Source organism: Sapajus apella, unplaced genomic scaffold, assembly GCF_009761245.1.
Source record: "Sapajus apella isolate SASKATOON/1434 unplaced genomic scaffold, GSC_monkey_1.0 scaffold143, whole genome shotgun sequence".
In the NCBI taxonomy this organism is placed as follows: Eukaryota; Metazoa; Chordata; class Mammalia; order Primates; family Cebidae; genus Sapajus; species Sapajus apella.
In genome coordinates, this window is record NW_022437083.1 from 2,267,524 (window position 1) to 2,284,380 (window position 16,857).

General features: G+C 46.0%; 2 protein-coding genes across 5 annotated transcripts in view; both read left to right on the forward strand.

The window, feature by feature from the left end:
• Positions 1–14,046, forward strand: part of TCTEX1D2 (Tctex1 domain containing 2) — an 18,432-nt gene extending 4,386 nt beyond the window's left edge. For 2 of the 3 annotated variants that reach the window (XR_004264531.1, XR_004264532.1), the window contains exons 3-4: positions 8,999–9,062; positions 13,891–14,046. Coding sequence is in view for 1 of the 3 variants with exons in the window: in XM_032264206.1 (XP_032120097.1) it covers positions 8,999–9,062; positions 13,896–13,970 (139 nt within the window). In the remaining 2 variants the exon portion in view is untranslated. The remainder of the gene's footprint in view (positions 1–8,998; positions 9,063–13,890) is intronic. The other variant, XM_032264206.1, reaches the window with a different exon arrangement.
• Positions 14,047–15,585: 1,539 nt separating this feature from the next.
• PCYT1A (phosphate cytidylyltransferase 1, choline, alpha) overlaps positions 15,586–16,857 on the forward strand; it is a 48,624-nt gene continuing 47,352 nt past the window's right edge. The window contains exon 1 of one of the 2 annotated variants that reach the window (XM_032264208.1): positions 15,586–15,806. The gene's annotated coding sequence lies outside the window, so the exon portion shown is untranslated. Of the gene's footprint in view, positions 15,890–16,857 lie in introns of both variants that reach the window. The other variant, XM_032264207.1, reaches the window with a different exon arrangement.

Sequence of the window (16,857 nt, forward strand, 5' to 3'; positions counted from 1 at the left end):
ATTGAAGGTGGTGTGTCCTCTCTAGCCACTACTGCTTTCTTTATATTCATTTTGCTTGCAGCTCGCAGAATCTCTTGAATCTATGGGTTGATTTTTTTTTTTTTTTTGAGGTGGAGTTTCGCTCTTGTCGTCCAGTCTGGAGTGCAATGGCACGATCTGGCTCACTGCAACCTCCACCTCCTGGGTTCAAGAGATTCTCCTGCCTCAGCCTCCCGAATAGCTGGGCTTACAGGTGCCCGACACCACACGTGGCCTTCCAAAGTCCTGGGATTACAGGTGTGAGCCACGGTACCTAGCTGGGTTGATTTTTTTTTTTTTTTAATCAGTTTGGCAAAATTCTTAGCCATTACCTTCTTTTAAAAAGGAGTTTTTGGCCAGGTGCAGTGGCTCATACCTGTAAGCCCAGCACTTTGGGAGACTGAGGCGTGCAGATCACTTGAAGTCAGGAGTTCAAGACCAGCCTAGCCAAAATGGCGAAACCCCATCTCTACTAAAAATACAAAAAATTAGCTGAGCATGGCAGTGTGCACTTGTAATCCCAGCCACTCAACCACTCAGGGGGCTGAGGCAGGAGAATTGCTTGAACCTGCAGGTGGAAGTTGCAGTGAGCCGAGATCACACCACTGCACTCCAGCCTGGGGAACAGAGTGAGACTCTGTCTAAATAAATAAATAAATAAAAATTTTAAAAATCAAGTTTTTATTTTAAGATAGTTTTACATATACAGAAAACTTGCAGAGAGTTTGCATATACTCCACACCCAGTTTCCCCTATTATTATAAGAATAATAATTATGTTTTTGAGACAGGTCTTGCTCTGTCACCCAGGCTGGAGTGCAGTGATGCAGTCATGGCTCACTGCAGCCTTGACCTCTGGGGCTTAACCAGTCCCCCTGGCTCAGCCTCCCAAAACCCTGGGATCACAGGCATGACCTATTGCACCTGGACTCCCTGTTATTAACATATACAGAGGAGGCAACGTTTGCCACAATTAATGAACCAGTATTGATACATCATTTCTTAGATTTTCTTGTTTTTCTTAACGTTGAAATTTTGAGGAGTGCTGACTGGTTAGGTGTTTTGTAGAATGTCCCTTCCTCCGTTGGGATTTTTCTGCTAATGATTAATTGGGGGTTACAGGTTTTTGGAAGGAAGATCACAGAGGTAAAATGCCATTCTTGTCATATCAATGGCATACTATCAGCATGACATACTACTGTTGATGTGAACTTTGACTACTTGCCTGAGGTAGTGTTTTTCAGGTTTCTTCACTATAGAGTTACTCTTTCTATAACTGCCCAGGGGGTTCCCCTTGCCCGCTGCCCAGACAGCGCCGATTCATCAGGACAGGGCACTTGCAATAGAGAAAAAGTAATTCATAGAGCCGGCTGTGAGGGAGTCTGGAGTTTTCTTATCGCTCCAATCCGTCTCCCCGAGCATTCGGGCAGCAGAGCTTTTAGGATAGCTTGGTGGGTAGGGGAAGCAGTGAGCCAGGAGTGCTGACTGGTCAGAGCTGAGAGCGTCGGGAGTCAGAGCTGTCTTCTTGTGCTGAGTCAGCTCTTGGGTCGGGGCCACAGATCAGAGAAGCCGGTTTATTGATCCGGTGGTGCAGCTGCTCCACCAAGTGCAGGGTCTGCAAAATATCTCAAGCTCTGATCTTAGGGGCCGTTTAGGGAGGGGCAGCATCTCGTAGCCGCCAGCTGCAGGACTCCCAAACCCGAATTTCTAATCCTGTGACTAATGTTAGTCCTACCAAAGCCGTCTAGTCCCCAGACCCAGAAGGAGGTCTGCTTTGGGAAAGGGTTCTTATTATCTTTGTTTTAAACTATAAACTGTAAGCTATAAACTAAGTTTCCCCCCAAGTTAGTTCAGCCTACACCCATTAATGACCAAGGACAGCTTGGAGGTTAGAAGCAAGATGGATTCGGTGAAGTTCAATCTCTTCACAGTCTCGGTCGTCATTTTGCAAAGGCGGTTTCATTTCCTCCCTTTTCATACTGTACTCATTAGGAGGAAATCACTAAAGAGCAGGGAGTTAGGACCACCTCCTTGAGGGCGTAATACCTATATAAATTATCTGGAATTTTTCAGCACAGGAAATTTGTCTCTCGTCTCCCATTTATTGATGCATTCTGTCATTTATTTCAGTATGGACTCATGGATATTTTATACTCTGATGATTATTCAGTACATTTTATTATTTTGTAGTTCTAATTGCTCCAGCTTTGGCCGTTGAGAGCTCTTTCAGTTGATTCCTGTGTCCCACTGACTCTACTGTTGTGGGTTTCTTTGAGTGCTTCCTCACTTTCTAGCACTATCAGAAGGTCTGTTGTGTTCATTCCCTGCCCCAGCCCTAGAGTTCAGCCTTTTCTCCAAGGACTCCTGGTTCACTGCATTGGAGCATGGCATTAAAAACTGAGATCTGGCTTCTAGAGGTGGCTGCTCTCTTAAAATACTGCTACTGCTCCCTTCACTCTGCCCTGTCTTTAGGATTTCAGTTACACGTATGTTTTATCTTTTCTCTGTTTTCCACTATATCTCTTACACCTTTTCTGATTTTTCTGTTTCTTCTCTGTGCTTCAATTTATGCATTTTTCTTTCTTTCTTTTTTTTTTTTTTTGTTGTCCCAGGTTTATTGAAAATAATACAGCATTGATTCACACAGGTCCCCGAGGTGTTTTGAAATTCATCCCAACTGTAGGCTGAGTGACCTGCAGGTTGGACAGACTGCCAAAATCCAAAAGTTTCAGCATTTCCTTAGTGTCAGGATCTACTTCAATGATCTCCTGATCCAGGGCTGAGACCTCAGGTACATAATTGTCTCTCCTTTCTCTCTCCTCCTCCTGCAGCTTGATGGAGATACCTCTTCCTGGGCCTCTCTGAATCCGCTTCATTAGATGCGTGACATAGCCTGCTATCTTGTTGCGGAGCTTCTTGCTAGGGATAATGGCGATCTCCTCGCACACGCGCTTGTTCGTGTGGAAGTCGTTGCCCAGGCGCGTGTAGTACTTTTCTATGATGACCCGGGCCACCTTCACGGTTTTGGTGCGAACGCAGCCCATGTTGGCGGGTCCTTAGTGAAAGAGCGCATTTTTCTTTCTTTCCTTTTCTTTTCTTTTTTTTTTTTTGAGACAGAGTCTCGCTCTGTCACCCAGGCTGGAGTGCAGTAGCACGATCTCGGCTCATTGCAACCTCCGCCTCCCAGGTTCAAGCGATTCTCCTGCTTCAGCCTCCCAAGTAGCTGGGATTACAACTTGACACCACACCCAGCTAATTTTTATATTTTTTGTAGAGACAGGGTTTCACCATACTGGCCGGGGTCAGCCTCCCAAAGTGCTGGGATGATAGGGATGAGCCACCTCGCCTGGCCAATTTATATATTTTTCTGTTGACCTTTTAGGTCACGAATCCTCTTTTCTGTTGCACCTGATATGCCGCTAAACCCACGTAATGAGTTATTTCAGTTATTGTATTTTTAGTTATTGTATTTTTCAGTTTGGGTATTTACATTTAGTTTTTTATAGATTTCAGTTATCTAGTAAAATACTTTATCCTTTATTTTTTTTCATCCCTCCCACCTCTCTTTTTACATTTTAGTCGTACTAGTTAGTTTTAAATTTCGTTCTATTTTTGAGATGGAGTCTTACTCTGTCGCCCAGGCTGGCGTAATCCTGCGTGATCTCGTGATCACGGCTCATTGCAACCTCCACCTTCTGGGTTCAAGCAGTTCAAGCAATTCTTCTGCCTTAGCCTCCCAAGTAGCTGGGATTACAGATGCACACCACTGCACCTGGCTAATTTTTGTATTTTTAGTAGAGACAGTGTTTCCCCATGTTGGTCAGGCTCATATGGAACTCCTGATCTCAAGTGATCCACCTGCCTCAGCCTCCCAGAGTGCTGTGATTACAGGTGTGAGTCACTGTGCCCAGCCACAGTCGTTATTTTATTATTTACTTATTTTTATTTTTTTGAGATGGAGTCTTGCTCTGTCACCCAGGCTGGAGTGCAGTGGCACGATCTTGGCTCACTGCAACCTCTGCCTCCCAGGTTCAAGTGATTCTCCTACCTCAGCCTCCCAAGTAACTGGGATTACAGGTGTGTTGAGACAGTGTTTCACCATGTTGGCCAGGCTGGTCTCAAACTCCTCACCCCCGTTGTCCACCCCCCTGGACCTCCCAAAGTGCCGGGATTACAGGCGTGAGCCACTGTACCCAACTACGGTAGTTACTTTAATGTCATTATCTACTTATTCTAGTATCTGGGTCATGTGTGAGTTTGTTTCTCTTGTATTTTTTTGATAATCATGTGTATGTTTTTGCCTCTTGGCATGCCTAGTTTGAATCCTAGACATTGTTTAAAAAAATTGTAGACCTCCAGATGACATTATTTTCTTCCTGAAAGGATTTAAGTCTCTCTTCTGCTGTGCAGGAGGAGTGTGGGCTGCTTACCTTCAGGTACTGAGCTGAATTGAGGCTGGGTTACAGTTTTCTCATTTTTAAAATTTTTATTTTCTTGTGCCAACACATCTGTGAGTTGCAGTTTTAAAAAGGCTCTCTATTAAATTCATCCTTTTTTTTTTTCTTTTTTGAGACAGAGTCTCAATTCTGTTGCCCAGGCTGGAGTGCAGTGGTGTGATCTCAGCTCACTGCAACCTCCGCCTCCTGGGCTCAAGTGATCCTCCTGCCTCAGCCTCCTGAGTAGCTGGGACTGTAGGCATGAGCCACCACTCCCAACTAATTTTTGTATTTTTTTGTAGAGATGGGGTTTCACCATGTGGCTCAGGCCAGGCTGGTCTTGAAGTCCTCGGCTCAAGTGATTCTCCCACCTTGGCCTCCACAAGCGCTAGGAGTATAGGTGTGAGCCACCGCATCTGGCCTCACCTTTGTTTCTTTCTTTCTTTCTTTTTTTTTTTTTTTTTTAAACACAGAGTTTTGCTTTGTTGCTCGGGCTGGAGTGCAATGGCATGATCTTGGCTCACGGCACCTTCCACCTCCCAAGCATTTCTCCTGCCTCAGCCACCCACGTAGCTGGGATTATAGGTGCTCGACACCATGCCCAGCTAATTTTTGTATTTTTAGTAGAGACGATTTCATCATGTTGGCCAGGCTGGTCTCAAACCCTTGTCCTCAGGTGATCCACCTGCCATGGCCTCTCAAACTGTTGGGATTACAGGCATGAGCCACGGTGCCCAGCCCCCTTGTTTCTTAATTGTAACCCTCCAAGTCTTTCAACCAAGAACCTTGAGTGTTAATTAGGTGTCTACCTCCAACAGGTACTGACTTTCAGATCTTGTCTCCTCAGCATAAAACTTTGTTCTTCATGTCATAGGCTTTTTCCTCCTTAGTGTACTAGTTCCCTGTTGCTGCTGTAACAAATTATCACAAACCTAGTGCTTTAAACAGCACAGATATATTATTTACAGTTCTGCAGATCAGAAATCCAAAATGGGTTTCTCTCAACTAAAATGGAGATGTCAGCAAGGCTGCGTTCCTTCTGGAGGTTCTCAGATAGAATCCATTTCCTCATCTGCTCCAGTTAGAGGCTGCCTGAATTCCTTAGCCCATAAGCCTTTCCTCTGCTTTCAAAGCCAGCAGAACAGCATCTTCAACTCTCTCTGACTCTGACCCACCTGCTCCCTCTCTCTCTAAGGACCCTTGTGATTAAATTGGGCCCACCCAAATAAGCCAGGATAATCCCCCATTTCAAGATCTTACTTTAATCAAACATATGCAAAGCCCTTTTTGTCCTGCAACGTAACATTGCCACAGGTTGTAAGGGTTGGGACATGGGCATATCCTGTGGGAGGCATTGTACTGCCCAGGACACTTAGTTCTTCAGATTCCTACTTACAGTTTTATAATTCAGCATGTCTTAATAGGAAAACCTACCATGTGATAGGCTCAGTTGTACTTTCTCCTTTTTTATGGAATCTTGTTCCCCCTAGATTCTCATTTTACCCCCTTAGCTTTGTTAAGATGCCAACTCTTCTGGGCATGGTGGCTCACTCCTGTAATCCCAACATTTTGGAAGGCCGTGGCAGGCAGATCACCTGAGGTCAAGAGTTTGAGACCAGTCTGGCCAACATGGTAAAACCCTGTCTCTACTAAAAATACAAAAATTAACCGGGCGTGGTGGTGTGCGCCTGTAATCCCAGCTACTCGGGAGGCTGAAGCAGGAGAATTGCTTCAACCCAGGAGGTGGTGGTTGCAGTGACCCGAGATCACGCCGCTGTACTCCAGCCTGGGAATGGAGCTAGACTCCCATCTCAAAAAAAAAAAAAAAAAAAATTAGCCTGGCATGGTGGTGCACGCCTGTAATCCCAGCTACTTGGGAGGCTGAGGCATGAGAATTGCTTAAACCGGAGAGACAGAGGTTGCAGTGCGCCGAGATTGTGCCGTTGCACTCCAGACTGGGTGACAGAGCAAGACTGTCTCAAAAAAAAATTAATAAAAAATTTTGAAAAAGTAAAGACTGCCAACTCTCCAACTAGTTTCTTTTTCCCTCAGTAATTGGTTCTCTACCTGGGCAAGGCCCAGATCCTCAGCATCAAACCCCGTGCCCTGAATTCGCAAATGCCCCAGGAAAAAAATCTGCTGCAGAATATCAGCCTACCTCCTGGAGTTCACCTCTTTCTGGAATTTTCACTCCTCTAGGCCTCTCTGCTTTGGCAGCTCTCCAATTCATTTGATCAGCTTTTCTTACTGTTCTCAGTGGGAGCATTATTAGCTTGCTGCAAACTGTACCATTACACCTCTTCCAAGACACACCTATAATCCCAGCACTTTGGGAGGCTAAGGTGGGCAGATTGCTTGAGCTCAGGAGTTTGAGACCACCTGGCCAACATGGCGAAACCCTGTCTCTACAAAAAATGCAAAAGTTAGCCGGGTGTGGTGGTGCATGCCTGTCATGCCAGCTACTTGTAAGGCTGAGGCAGGAGAATCACCTGAACCTGGGAGGTGGAGGTTGTGGTGAGCTGAGACTGTGACGCTGCACCCCAGTCTGGTTGACAGAGCAAGACTCCCTCTCAAAAAATAAAAATAAAATAGAAATAAATAAAGGAATTGGGGTCTCACTATTTTGTATTTTTGTCTCAAAAAAAAAAAAAAAAAAAGCCTCCTCTCTTTCTCTTGTGGTGTGAGCTTGATTCTGCTGCTTGTCATGTCTTCTCACAAGTCTTTTAAGATTAAGCGATTCCTGGCCAAGAAACAAAAGCAAAATTGTTCCATTCTCCAGTGGATTCAGATGAAAACTGGTAATAAAATGAGGCACAACTTCAAAGGAGACATTGCAGAAAAGCCAAGCTGGGTCTGTTAAGGAACTGCATGAGATGACGCACACATTTATGCTGTGTCAGGGCTACGACCATCTTGGCGCCTCAAGCTGAAAACGTCACCACGATCTGCACAGTTGGATGTGTTTTATTGGGAACATATCTTCCTCTTTGTTTACATGCTCTGACATAGTAGGCTGGGTTCAGAAATAAATATGTGAGACCTTTTGTTTCAGAAAAAACCACCAATATAGTAAGATATATGTATGTCTTTCTCTGTAGGTGTGGGCTGTGAACTGCCTGGGTTCAAGCCAAGCTTTGTCACCTAGTATGACCTTGGTCAGTTAATTTCTCTAATTCTCAGTTTTCACATTCACTAAATGGGTATAATTATAGTACCTACCTCACAGGATTCAGTAAGTTAATACATGTAAAACACTAAGACTGGTGAATGGCACAAAGTAAGTGTTCAATAAGTGTTTGCACAATAAATCATACACATGAAAGGTAAAACATTTGTAATTTTTTTTCACTTAACATTATTATTTTTTTCAGACAGAGTCTCATCTGTCACCCACGCTGGAGGGCAGGGGCACAATCTCAGCTCACGGCAATCTTTACCTCTGGGTTCAGGTGATTCTCCTGCCTCAGCCTCCCGAGTAGCTGGGATTACAGGCATGTGCCACGATGCCCTGCCAATTTTTGTATTTTTAGTAGAGACAGGGTTTTGCCATGTTGGCCAGGCTGGTCTCGAACTCCTGACCTCAGATGATTCGCCCACCTCAGCCTCCCAAAATGCTGGGATTACAGGTGTAAACCACTGCACCTGGCCTATTTTTTTCACTTAACATTATACTGTGAATAGCTTTTCATGTACTTGGAATTTTTTTTAAGAGCCAGGGTCCTGCTGTGTCTCCCCGACTGGAGTGCAATGGCTGTACAGATGTGACTATGGCCTTACCACAGCCCTGAACTCTGGGCTCAAATGGTACTCGCTGCCGCAGCCTCCCAAGTAGCTGGGACTACAGGGACACATCACTGTGTCTTGTAAAACTTTTCTTTAAGTCTACATGGAATTTCATTGCCAGAAAATATCATAGTTTCTTTTTTCTTTTTTTAATCCTGAGAAATACTAGAATTTCATTTACCAATCCAGTCCTACTGGGGCATTTAAGTTGTTTCCATTTTTAATTGGCTTTCATTTTGACTAATATTTTTTCTTACCCAAGAATTGCAGAGAGGAGAATAGCCAATTTAGAGGTAGGTTAGCATTCTTAGAGATATTTCTGGAGTTATAATTAGAAGACTGAATTCTAGTTCCATGTTTGCTCCTTTTTCTGGGACTCTATACGGTGATGAGGGTGGACTAAATCTGTTGGGCTCTTTCTACACTTTCCTTCTACTATTATTGTGTAGGTGCCGAGGTCATTAAACGTCACATGCAAACCTCTAGTACTGATCCCCGTAGCCATCAGGCAGGGTCTGAGGCTGTGAGAGTCCCTGGCTGGTCACCTCTAGCTGCAAGCAGCTTCATCTGACTCTAGTCTCTCCAGTTTACCCAGTATACTCTCTGGTACAAATACAATATTCTTTGGGTACCAACCTGTGAAAAGGTTTGGAAGTACAGATCTATGAGAATGTATTAAGGAACACTTTTTTCCTACGGCAGATATGTGTAGTTTTGGTCCTTGTTATATTGTTGATAATTCTTCATTCTTGGATTTTTTAGCATGGCTTCTCGCTGTTTCTGGGATGCTGACACTGACAACTATACCCATGATGTTTTCATGAATGTAAGTGTATTTGGAAACCTCTTTTTCCTGTCTAAGGACAAATCAAACTACTTAATATTTAATAGGATGTAAAGACACTGCAGTCTCAGCCATTCACCATTGACATCTGGATGAGATGATTTGACTTAATTTTTGGGTTACTAAAGCAGAGACCTGGTGTGCTACTTACAGACAAGGAAACTTGTATGTTTACATATGACATGATTTTCCATGGGTTTGAATTTGGGAATAGCATTTATTTAGTTAGCATATTACTTAAAAATGATTTTCAGCTACTTCCTCCATAAATCATTGTGTTCTAAAACCCAATCCTGACGGTCCTTATTAAAGTAGTAATTGAGAACTACAGTGTTAAAATCACACACTTGTTCATTTGAACAAATCATACTTTGTTAAGTTGCAAACAAATTTGGATGGCAGGGATTCCATGAGCAAAGGTGGTTTTTCTTTTAGTAATAAAATTTATTTATCTTAAAGCCATTGATTAAAATTAAGCACAAATAGGCCGGGCGCAGTGGCTCAAGCCTGTAATCCCAGCACTTTGGGAGGCCGAGGCGGGTGGATCACGAGGTCAAGAGATCGAGACCATCCTGGTCAACATGGTGAAACCCCGTCTCTACTAAAAATACAAAAAATTAGCTGGGCATGGTGGTGCGTGCCTGTAATCCCGGCTACTCAGGAGGCTGGGGCAGGAGAATTGCCTGAACCCAGGGGGCGGAGGTTGCGGTGATCCGAGATCATGCCATTGCACTACAGCCTGGGTAACATGAGTGAAACTCCGTCTCAAAAAAAAAGAAAATTAAGCACAAATAGAGTAATCTTTAAAAAGAGGTTTCAGGCTGGGTAAGGTGGCTCATGCCTGTAATCCCAGCACTTTGGGAGGCCGAGGATCACTTGAGGTGTGGAGTTTGAGACCAGCCTGGCCAATATAGCGAAACCCCATCTCTCCTAAAAATACAAAATTAGCCAAGTGTGGTGGCGGGCACCTGTAATCCCAGCTACTCAGGAGGTTGAGGCAGAGAATCGCTTGAACCTGGTAGGCAGAGATTGCAGTGAGCTGAGATCATGCCACTGTACTCCAGCCTGGGTGACAGAGTGAGACTCAGTCTCAAAAAAAAAAAAAAAAAAAAAAAAAGTTTTCATTAACATTGGTAATTTATTGGCGGAAATGTTTTATATATTTTAATGATACATTATGATTTTTTATTTACTCCAGAAATGATCACATCCTCTTCATCTACTCCCAGGTTGTGAATACATAAGAGTCAGAATAGAACAGAAATGAGATTGAGAGAGAGAGGCTGGATGCGGTGGCTCGTGCCTGTAATCCCAGCACTTTGGGAGGCCGAGGTGGGTGAATCACTTGAGGTCAGGAGTTTTGAGTCCAGCCTGGCCAACATGGTGAAACTCTGTCTCTACTGAAAACACACACACACACACACACACACACACACACACACACACACGCCAGGTATGATGGTGCACACCTGTAATCCCAGCTATTTGGGACCTGAGGTAGGAGAATCGCCTGAACCCAGGAGATGAAGGTTGCAGTGACCTGAGATTGTGTTATTGCCCTCCAGCCTGGGCGACAGAGTAAGACTCCATCTCAAAAAAAAAAAAAAGTAAAAGAAAAAAGGGGGTTCCATTTTCTAATTAAATGACTTTAGGGAAGTAATTGGGTTTTTCTCACATTGTATCAGTAACATTAGGAAGCTGAAGTACATTTTCCCAAAGACTGGCTGTGACTGCCTGAGGATAATTTGGGGGGTTTAAAATATGGATGCTGGGACCCTATTCAAATAGATCCTGATCAAATAAGCCAAGGGTTGGATCGGTGAATCTGAATTTTTAAAACGTTCCTCACACGATTCTGCTGATGGCCAGATATGGAAGCTGCTTATGTAGATGATTTTAAGCTAGCTTTTAGTTCTAAAATTCCATGGCCTCAAGCAAAGTTTTATTTTATGCTCAACTACCCAAGGGATCAGGAGCTGGACAGTGGGAAGTACTAGACAAATCTTCATTTGTCAGCTGTCTTTGGGGGAAGAGTCAAGCTGAGAAGATGAATTTTTGTGCTTCTTGGAGTTAAAAATGCATCTTTTTTTGTTTGTTTGTGTGGAGACGGTCTCTGTCACCCAGGCTAGAGTGCAGTGGTGCGATCTTGGCTCACTACAACCTCTGCCTCCCAGTTTCAGGCAATTCTGCCTCAGCCTTCCGAGTAGCTGGGACTGCAGCTGCATGCCACCACACCTGGCTAATTTTTTTAGTAGAGACGGGGTTTCACTATTTGGTCAGGGTGGTCTTAAACTCCTGACCTCAGGTGATCTGCCCCTCCTTGGCCTCCCAAAGCGCTAGGATTACAGGTGTGAGCCACCTTACCTGGTTGAAAAAAAAAAAAAAGCATCTTTAGATGATACAATTCATTCATTCAGCAAACAGTTCTGAGCTCCTATTATGTGTCAGCTTCTGCACTCAAGGGGCTAGGATAAAGTGATGAATGAGACCCGCATGGTTTCTGCCTGTAGAGAGCTTAACATCCAGTGGGGGCCTCTCAATACTCAAACAAATATGTAGTAAAAAACTTTACTTAACAATTATTCCTTTAATAGGATTGTCAGGATTGAGTTTTGCAACACAGGATTGGTGGAGGAGGTAGCTAAACATCATTTTTGATAGCTTGCTTTAAGTTGTTTAGTCTCCACTATCTTTAGTCCAGTTTGTTGAGTTGGGTGTTTATTATTATTTTTTGAGATGGAGTCTCATTCTGTTGCTCAGGATGGAGAGCAATGGTGCAATCTCTGCTCACTGCAACCTCTGCTTCCCCGGCTCAAGCTATTCTCCTGCCTGAGCCTCCCAAGTAGCTGGGACTACAGGTGCCTGCCACCACGCCTGGCTAATTTTTGTATTTTCAGTAGAGACAGGGTTTCACCATGTTGGCCAGGCTGGTCTTGAACTCCTGACCTCAGGTGATCCGCCACCTTGGCCTCCCAAAGTGCTAGGATTACAGGCCTGAGCCACTGCTCCCAGCCGAGCTGGGTATTTATTTAGGTTTTATTTTCAGAGCTTAAAACACTTTATTTGGATGCCAGGCGCGGTGGCTTACACCTGTAATCCCAGCACTTTGGGAGGCCGAGGCAGGCGGATCACCTGAGGTCAGGAGTTCAAGACCGTCTCTACTAAAAATACAAAAATTAGCCAGGCATGGTGGCAGGCACCTGTATTCCCAGCTACTCGGGAGGCTAAGGCAAGAGAATTGCTTGAACCCAGAGGGCAGAGGTTGCAGTGAGCCAAGATCGCACCACTGCCCTCCAGCCTGGGTGAGACAGTGAGATGCTATCCCCACCCCACCCCCCCACACACAAAGGGCACTTTATTTGGGAGATTCCAGGAAACATGAGTAGAGGCTGAGGAAATGAGAGAGGAGAGAAAATCATGTGCCATTGAGCAGAAAACTGCTGTAGATAACAGGGCTCAGTCCCGCTGGAGAACTCTGGGTGGTGCTATAGAACAGTGCCACTCCAGGTGGGGCCCAGAGACCAGTGGCACCCTGTGACCCGTTTGTTACAGGTCCATGATGAGCTTAGCACACACATTGAGTGTAAGGGTTTAGAAACTCTTACAGCAATTTGACAAAGTAATTTTATGTCCAGTGAATCTAAGAAAAAAAATTGGGGCTGTATTTTATATGTTCCTTTTTTTCATTTCATTTTTTGTTATCCATTTTTACTGGATTTTATAAAAGCATCCTTCCACGAGGGACTGGAAGCTAAAATGAAAACAAGAGCAGGTCCTTTATCACAGCACTGTTGTAGAGCACAGTTCAGACTTAACCGCCCAAGGAGCCAGGGCACTGGGCTAAACCAAAGAATTTTGCTTTTGGTGAATAATCAGGTCCTTGAGTTGAGATTGCTTTGATCTCATTACCAGGCTAGAGGTGAGGTTGGTGGTTCAGGAGTTGCCGAGGCAGGTGGAAATCTTGTAATAAGTGCCTAAAAAGTGTTTTAAGCAATTTGACTGGGCTCTGGAAAGCATTTTGTGATTCTGAACTAGAAGGTGGACAAATTTTATTAATTAAGAACAAACACCCAGAGACTATTTCTCTTATCCAGAATTTATGACAAGGTTCTGCTGTTTTTACAATCAGTGATACTATAACATGGTTTCTTGAGATGAGTAGTGCAATTTACTCCAAGAAACTCAAACATTTCATACATTCTTTCTGTGATAAATCAGGAAATACGTGAATAGTTATTTTAAGATTGAATATGTATTACCTAAAGTTCGTTAGTTCGCATTTTATTTCTACATTCAGAACATCTAATTCTTTGCCCATCTTAACCTTTTATCAAGCAATAGTATAGCTATCCTCTAGAAACCCTTCACTTCATGAAGAAGGAAAAAGTCTTCATGATTGAAAATTGGTGGCTGGGTGAGGTGGCTCATGCCTGTGATGCCAGCACTTTGGGAAACCAAGATGGGTGGATTACTTGAGCCCAGGAGTTCAAGACCAGCCTGGGCAACATAGTGAGACCTCATCTTTTGCAAAAAATAAAATTAGCCTGGTGTGGTGGCATGCACCTGTGGTCCTAGTTACTCTGGAGGCAGAGGTGGGAGGATTGTTTGAGCCCAGGATGTTGAGGCTGTAGTGGGACGAGATAACCACTGTATCCCAGCCTGGGTGATAGAGTGAGACCCTGTCTGAAGAAAAAAAAAACAAAAACGAAAATTGGTAAAGATCTGAGATAGTGTGTTTCAATTGCCCATGCTGCTCTTATTCCTCTTCAGTACTAACATTCTGTGTGTGTGTGTGTGTTTTGTTTTTTAGGACAGTTTATTCTGCGTTGTAGCAGCATTTGGCTGTTTCTACTACTGAATGAATCTTTGAAAAGCTGGGAAAAGATGTGACCATGAAGAAACCTGAACTTTTTAATATCGTTAAATATCTTGACAAAATAAAGATGTTAGTAGTTTGACAACAGAATCTGTTGTTTTAGGCCTCATATTTTTAATGTTTTGATTTTGTTATACTATGGTATTTTTTTTTTTTTTTTTTTTAGATGAAATCTCACTCTGTTGCCCAGGATGGAGTGCAGTGGCACGTTCTCAGCTCACTGCAACCTCCAGCTCCTGGGTTCAAGCAGTTCTTCTGCCTCAGCCTCCTGAGTAGCTGGGACAACAGGCGAGCACCACCACGTCCGGCTAATTTTTGTATTTTTAGTAGAGAAGGGGTTTTACCATGTTGGTCAGGCTGGTCCCGAATTCCTGACCTCAGGTGATCCACCAGCCGCCTGACCTCCCAAAGTGCTGAGATTACAGGCGTGAGCTACTGTGCTCGGCCTAATTGTTGTATCTTTTATAGAGACAAGGTTTCCCGATGTTGCCCAGGCTCGTCTTGAACTCCTGGGCTCAAGTGATCTTCCTGCCTCAGTCTCACAAAAAGTGCTAGGATTACAGGTGTGGCCACCATGCTCAGCAAATGCAATTCTTTATTCCAATGTTACTTGCTGAGAGAGGATGATCTGGGCCAGGTATTTGGAGTATCTCTCCACAGCCAATCACCCTGGTGCTTCGCATACATTTTCACAGTTTGCGAGTAGACAAAAAAGAAAAAAAAAAAATTGGCAGGGCACAGTGGCTCACGCCTGTAATTCCAATACTTTGGGGGGGGGCCCGAAGTGGGCAGATTGAGGTCAGGAGTTCGAGACCAGCCTAACCAACATAGTGAAACCCCCTACTCTACTAAAAATACAAAAATTAGCCGGGTGTGTTGGTGCACGCCTGCAATTCCAGCTTCTCGGGAGGCTGAGGCATGAGACTCCCTTGAACCTGGGAGGCGGAGGCTGCAGTGAGCAGAGACTGCACCATTGCACTCCAGCCTGGGCGTCAGAGCGAGGCTCCGTCTTTAAAAGGAAGTAAATAAGTTAAAAAGGTCTTTTACTTAAGTTGACAACTAAAAATTTAAGAAGTTTTTTTTACATCGTTCTCCCATAACATCGTGCAGCCATTTACCTCTACGGAATTAAAAGGGACCCTTCCAAAGGCTCGTTCTAAAAACGGAAAGCGTTTCTTCCCGCCACACACCTGCGGCACGTGCCTTGCTGCTGGTCACCTCCCGTGAAGCCGCTCCTGCTCAACTAGCTCTCGGCGGATCCCTAGGGACCGTTTTTTCGTTGAGCCAACCTGGGTCGGAAACAGGAAGGTTTTCCGCGGACTGGCCGGCGGTCGTCGGCTCCCCTTCCATCCCCGCGTAGGTCAAGGCAGGCGCGGCGGGCGGGCGGGCGCGGTCGGGGGCCTCCGGACGGCGGCTGCCCCGGCGCGGCGGTGCGGCGGAGGACGCGGCCGAGCTGGGCCGCAGGGGCTGCCGGGCAGCGCGTCTGGACCGGCCGGCGAGCCCGTGCCGGTCACATCCGTACCCGCTGCCCGGAGGCGTCTTCGCCGCAGCCTCCGGTTCCGGGTGGAGACGGACCTGGGTCATTCCGTCTCCGGTCTCGGGCACGTCCGTCCGGTCACTTCACCCCCGGGGCCTCTGAGGAGGCGGAACTACTTTGTCAGGAGTCGTGGTTTGCAAGGAGACGTCGTGGTCGGATTGACAGCGGTGGGGGGGTAGGCGGGACTTCCGGCTGGCTCTTCCGTCAGCTGCCTTCCCCGGGCGTCTCCCCGCAACCTCCTCAACTTCCCTCGTCAGTGACACGGCGCCGGGCAGACATCGACCGGACCGGGCTGGGGGAGCGCGAGCTGCAGGTGTGTGCATGTCCGTGCGTCGGTGTTTGAGAGGACGGACTGCGGGGCCGGGACCGCGAGGCGACGGCGGCCGAGGAAGAGCGGTGACAGCGAGGGCGGTGTGAGGCGGGGGCCGCCAGGCTACTGTGACCGAGGGCCGGTGACAGCGAGGGGACTGTGACCCGAGCGGCGAGGGCGGGACGCCTGGGCCCGGAGGGCGCTCGGGCCGAGGAGATGTGAGGCGGTGACTCCAGGGAGGCTGACCGATGGGTGGTGACTGTGAGGGACCCTGCCCTGCGGGAACGGGAGCCGCGGCCGCGGGGGCTCGGCCGGGGGCCGGCGCGCGTAAGAGTCGGATGGTACTGCAGGGTCGGGCCGGGTGCGATGGGCTGACCGCGCGGAGGCCGCGCGCGGAGGCCGCACGGGGGAGAGCGCCGCTCTGGGACTCCGCGGACGGGCCTCGCCGCCCAGTCAGCTTCCTCATCGGTGAATGGGAAGTTTGGACGAGTTTAACGTCTCCCAGACTAGGGGTTTCTTCCTGGTACTGGGCTGCGAAACCAATTTCGTGGATGGAACCTGTACTTTTCTTTTAAAAAGTGGCATAGGCTAGAAATTGTCGAGGTGTTTACATAGTAAGTATTGTTTCATGGGATTTGTTGGAGTCATGTGTGTATGACATTGTCACGTAAAATGGATTTTGTACATCTCAAAATGTAAGAAGCAAAGTGTACTTTAAAAATTTGGAAAAACACCGGACCAGAATATTTCTGAGTTGTCTTTTGGTTCTAAAACGTACTGATTCTATGAATAGGGAGCTGTTTGGAAGTACAAAGATGCACCTGGGAACAGACTGTGCTAGATTGGCTTACCTGGAGAAGGCTTCCTGAACGTAACTGAAGTGGCTCGCTATGAGAGCTGAAACTCGGCTTCTCAGTTGGGAGAACCAGAAATTATGTTGAAACAGGGACATTGGGCGGCTGTGGTGGCTCATGCCTGTAATCCCAGCTACTTGGAAGGCTGAGGTGGAAGGATCGCTTGAACCCAGGAGGCGGAGGTGGCAGTGAGCCAACAT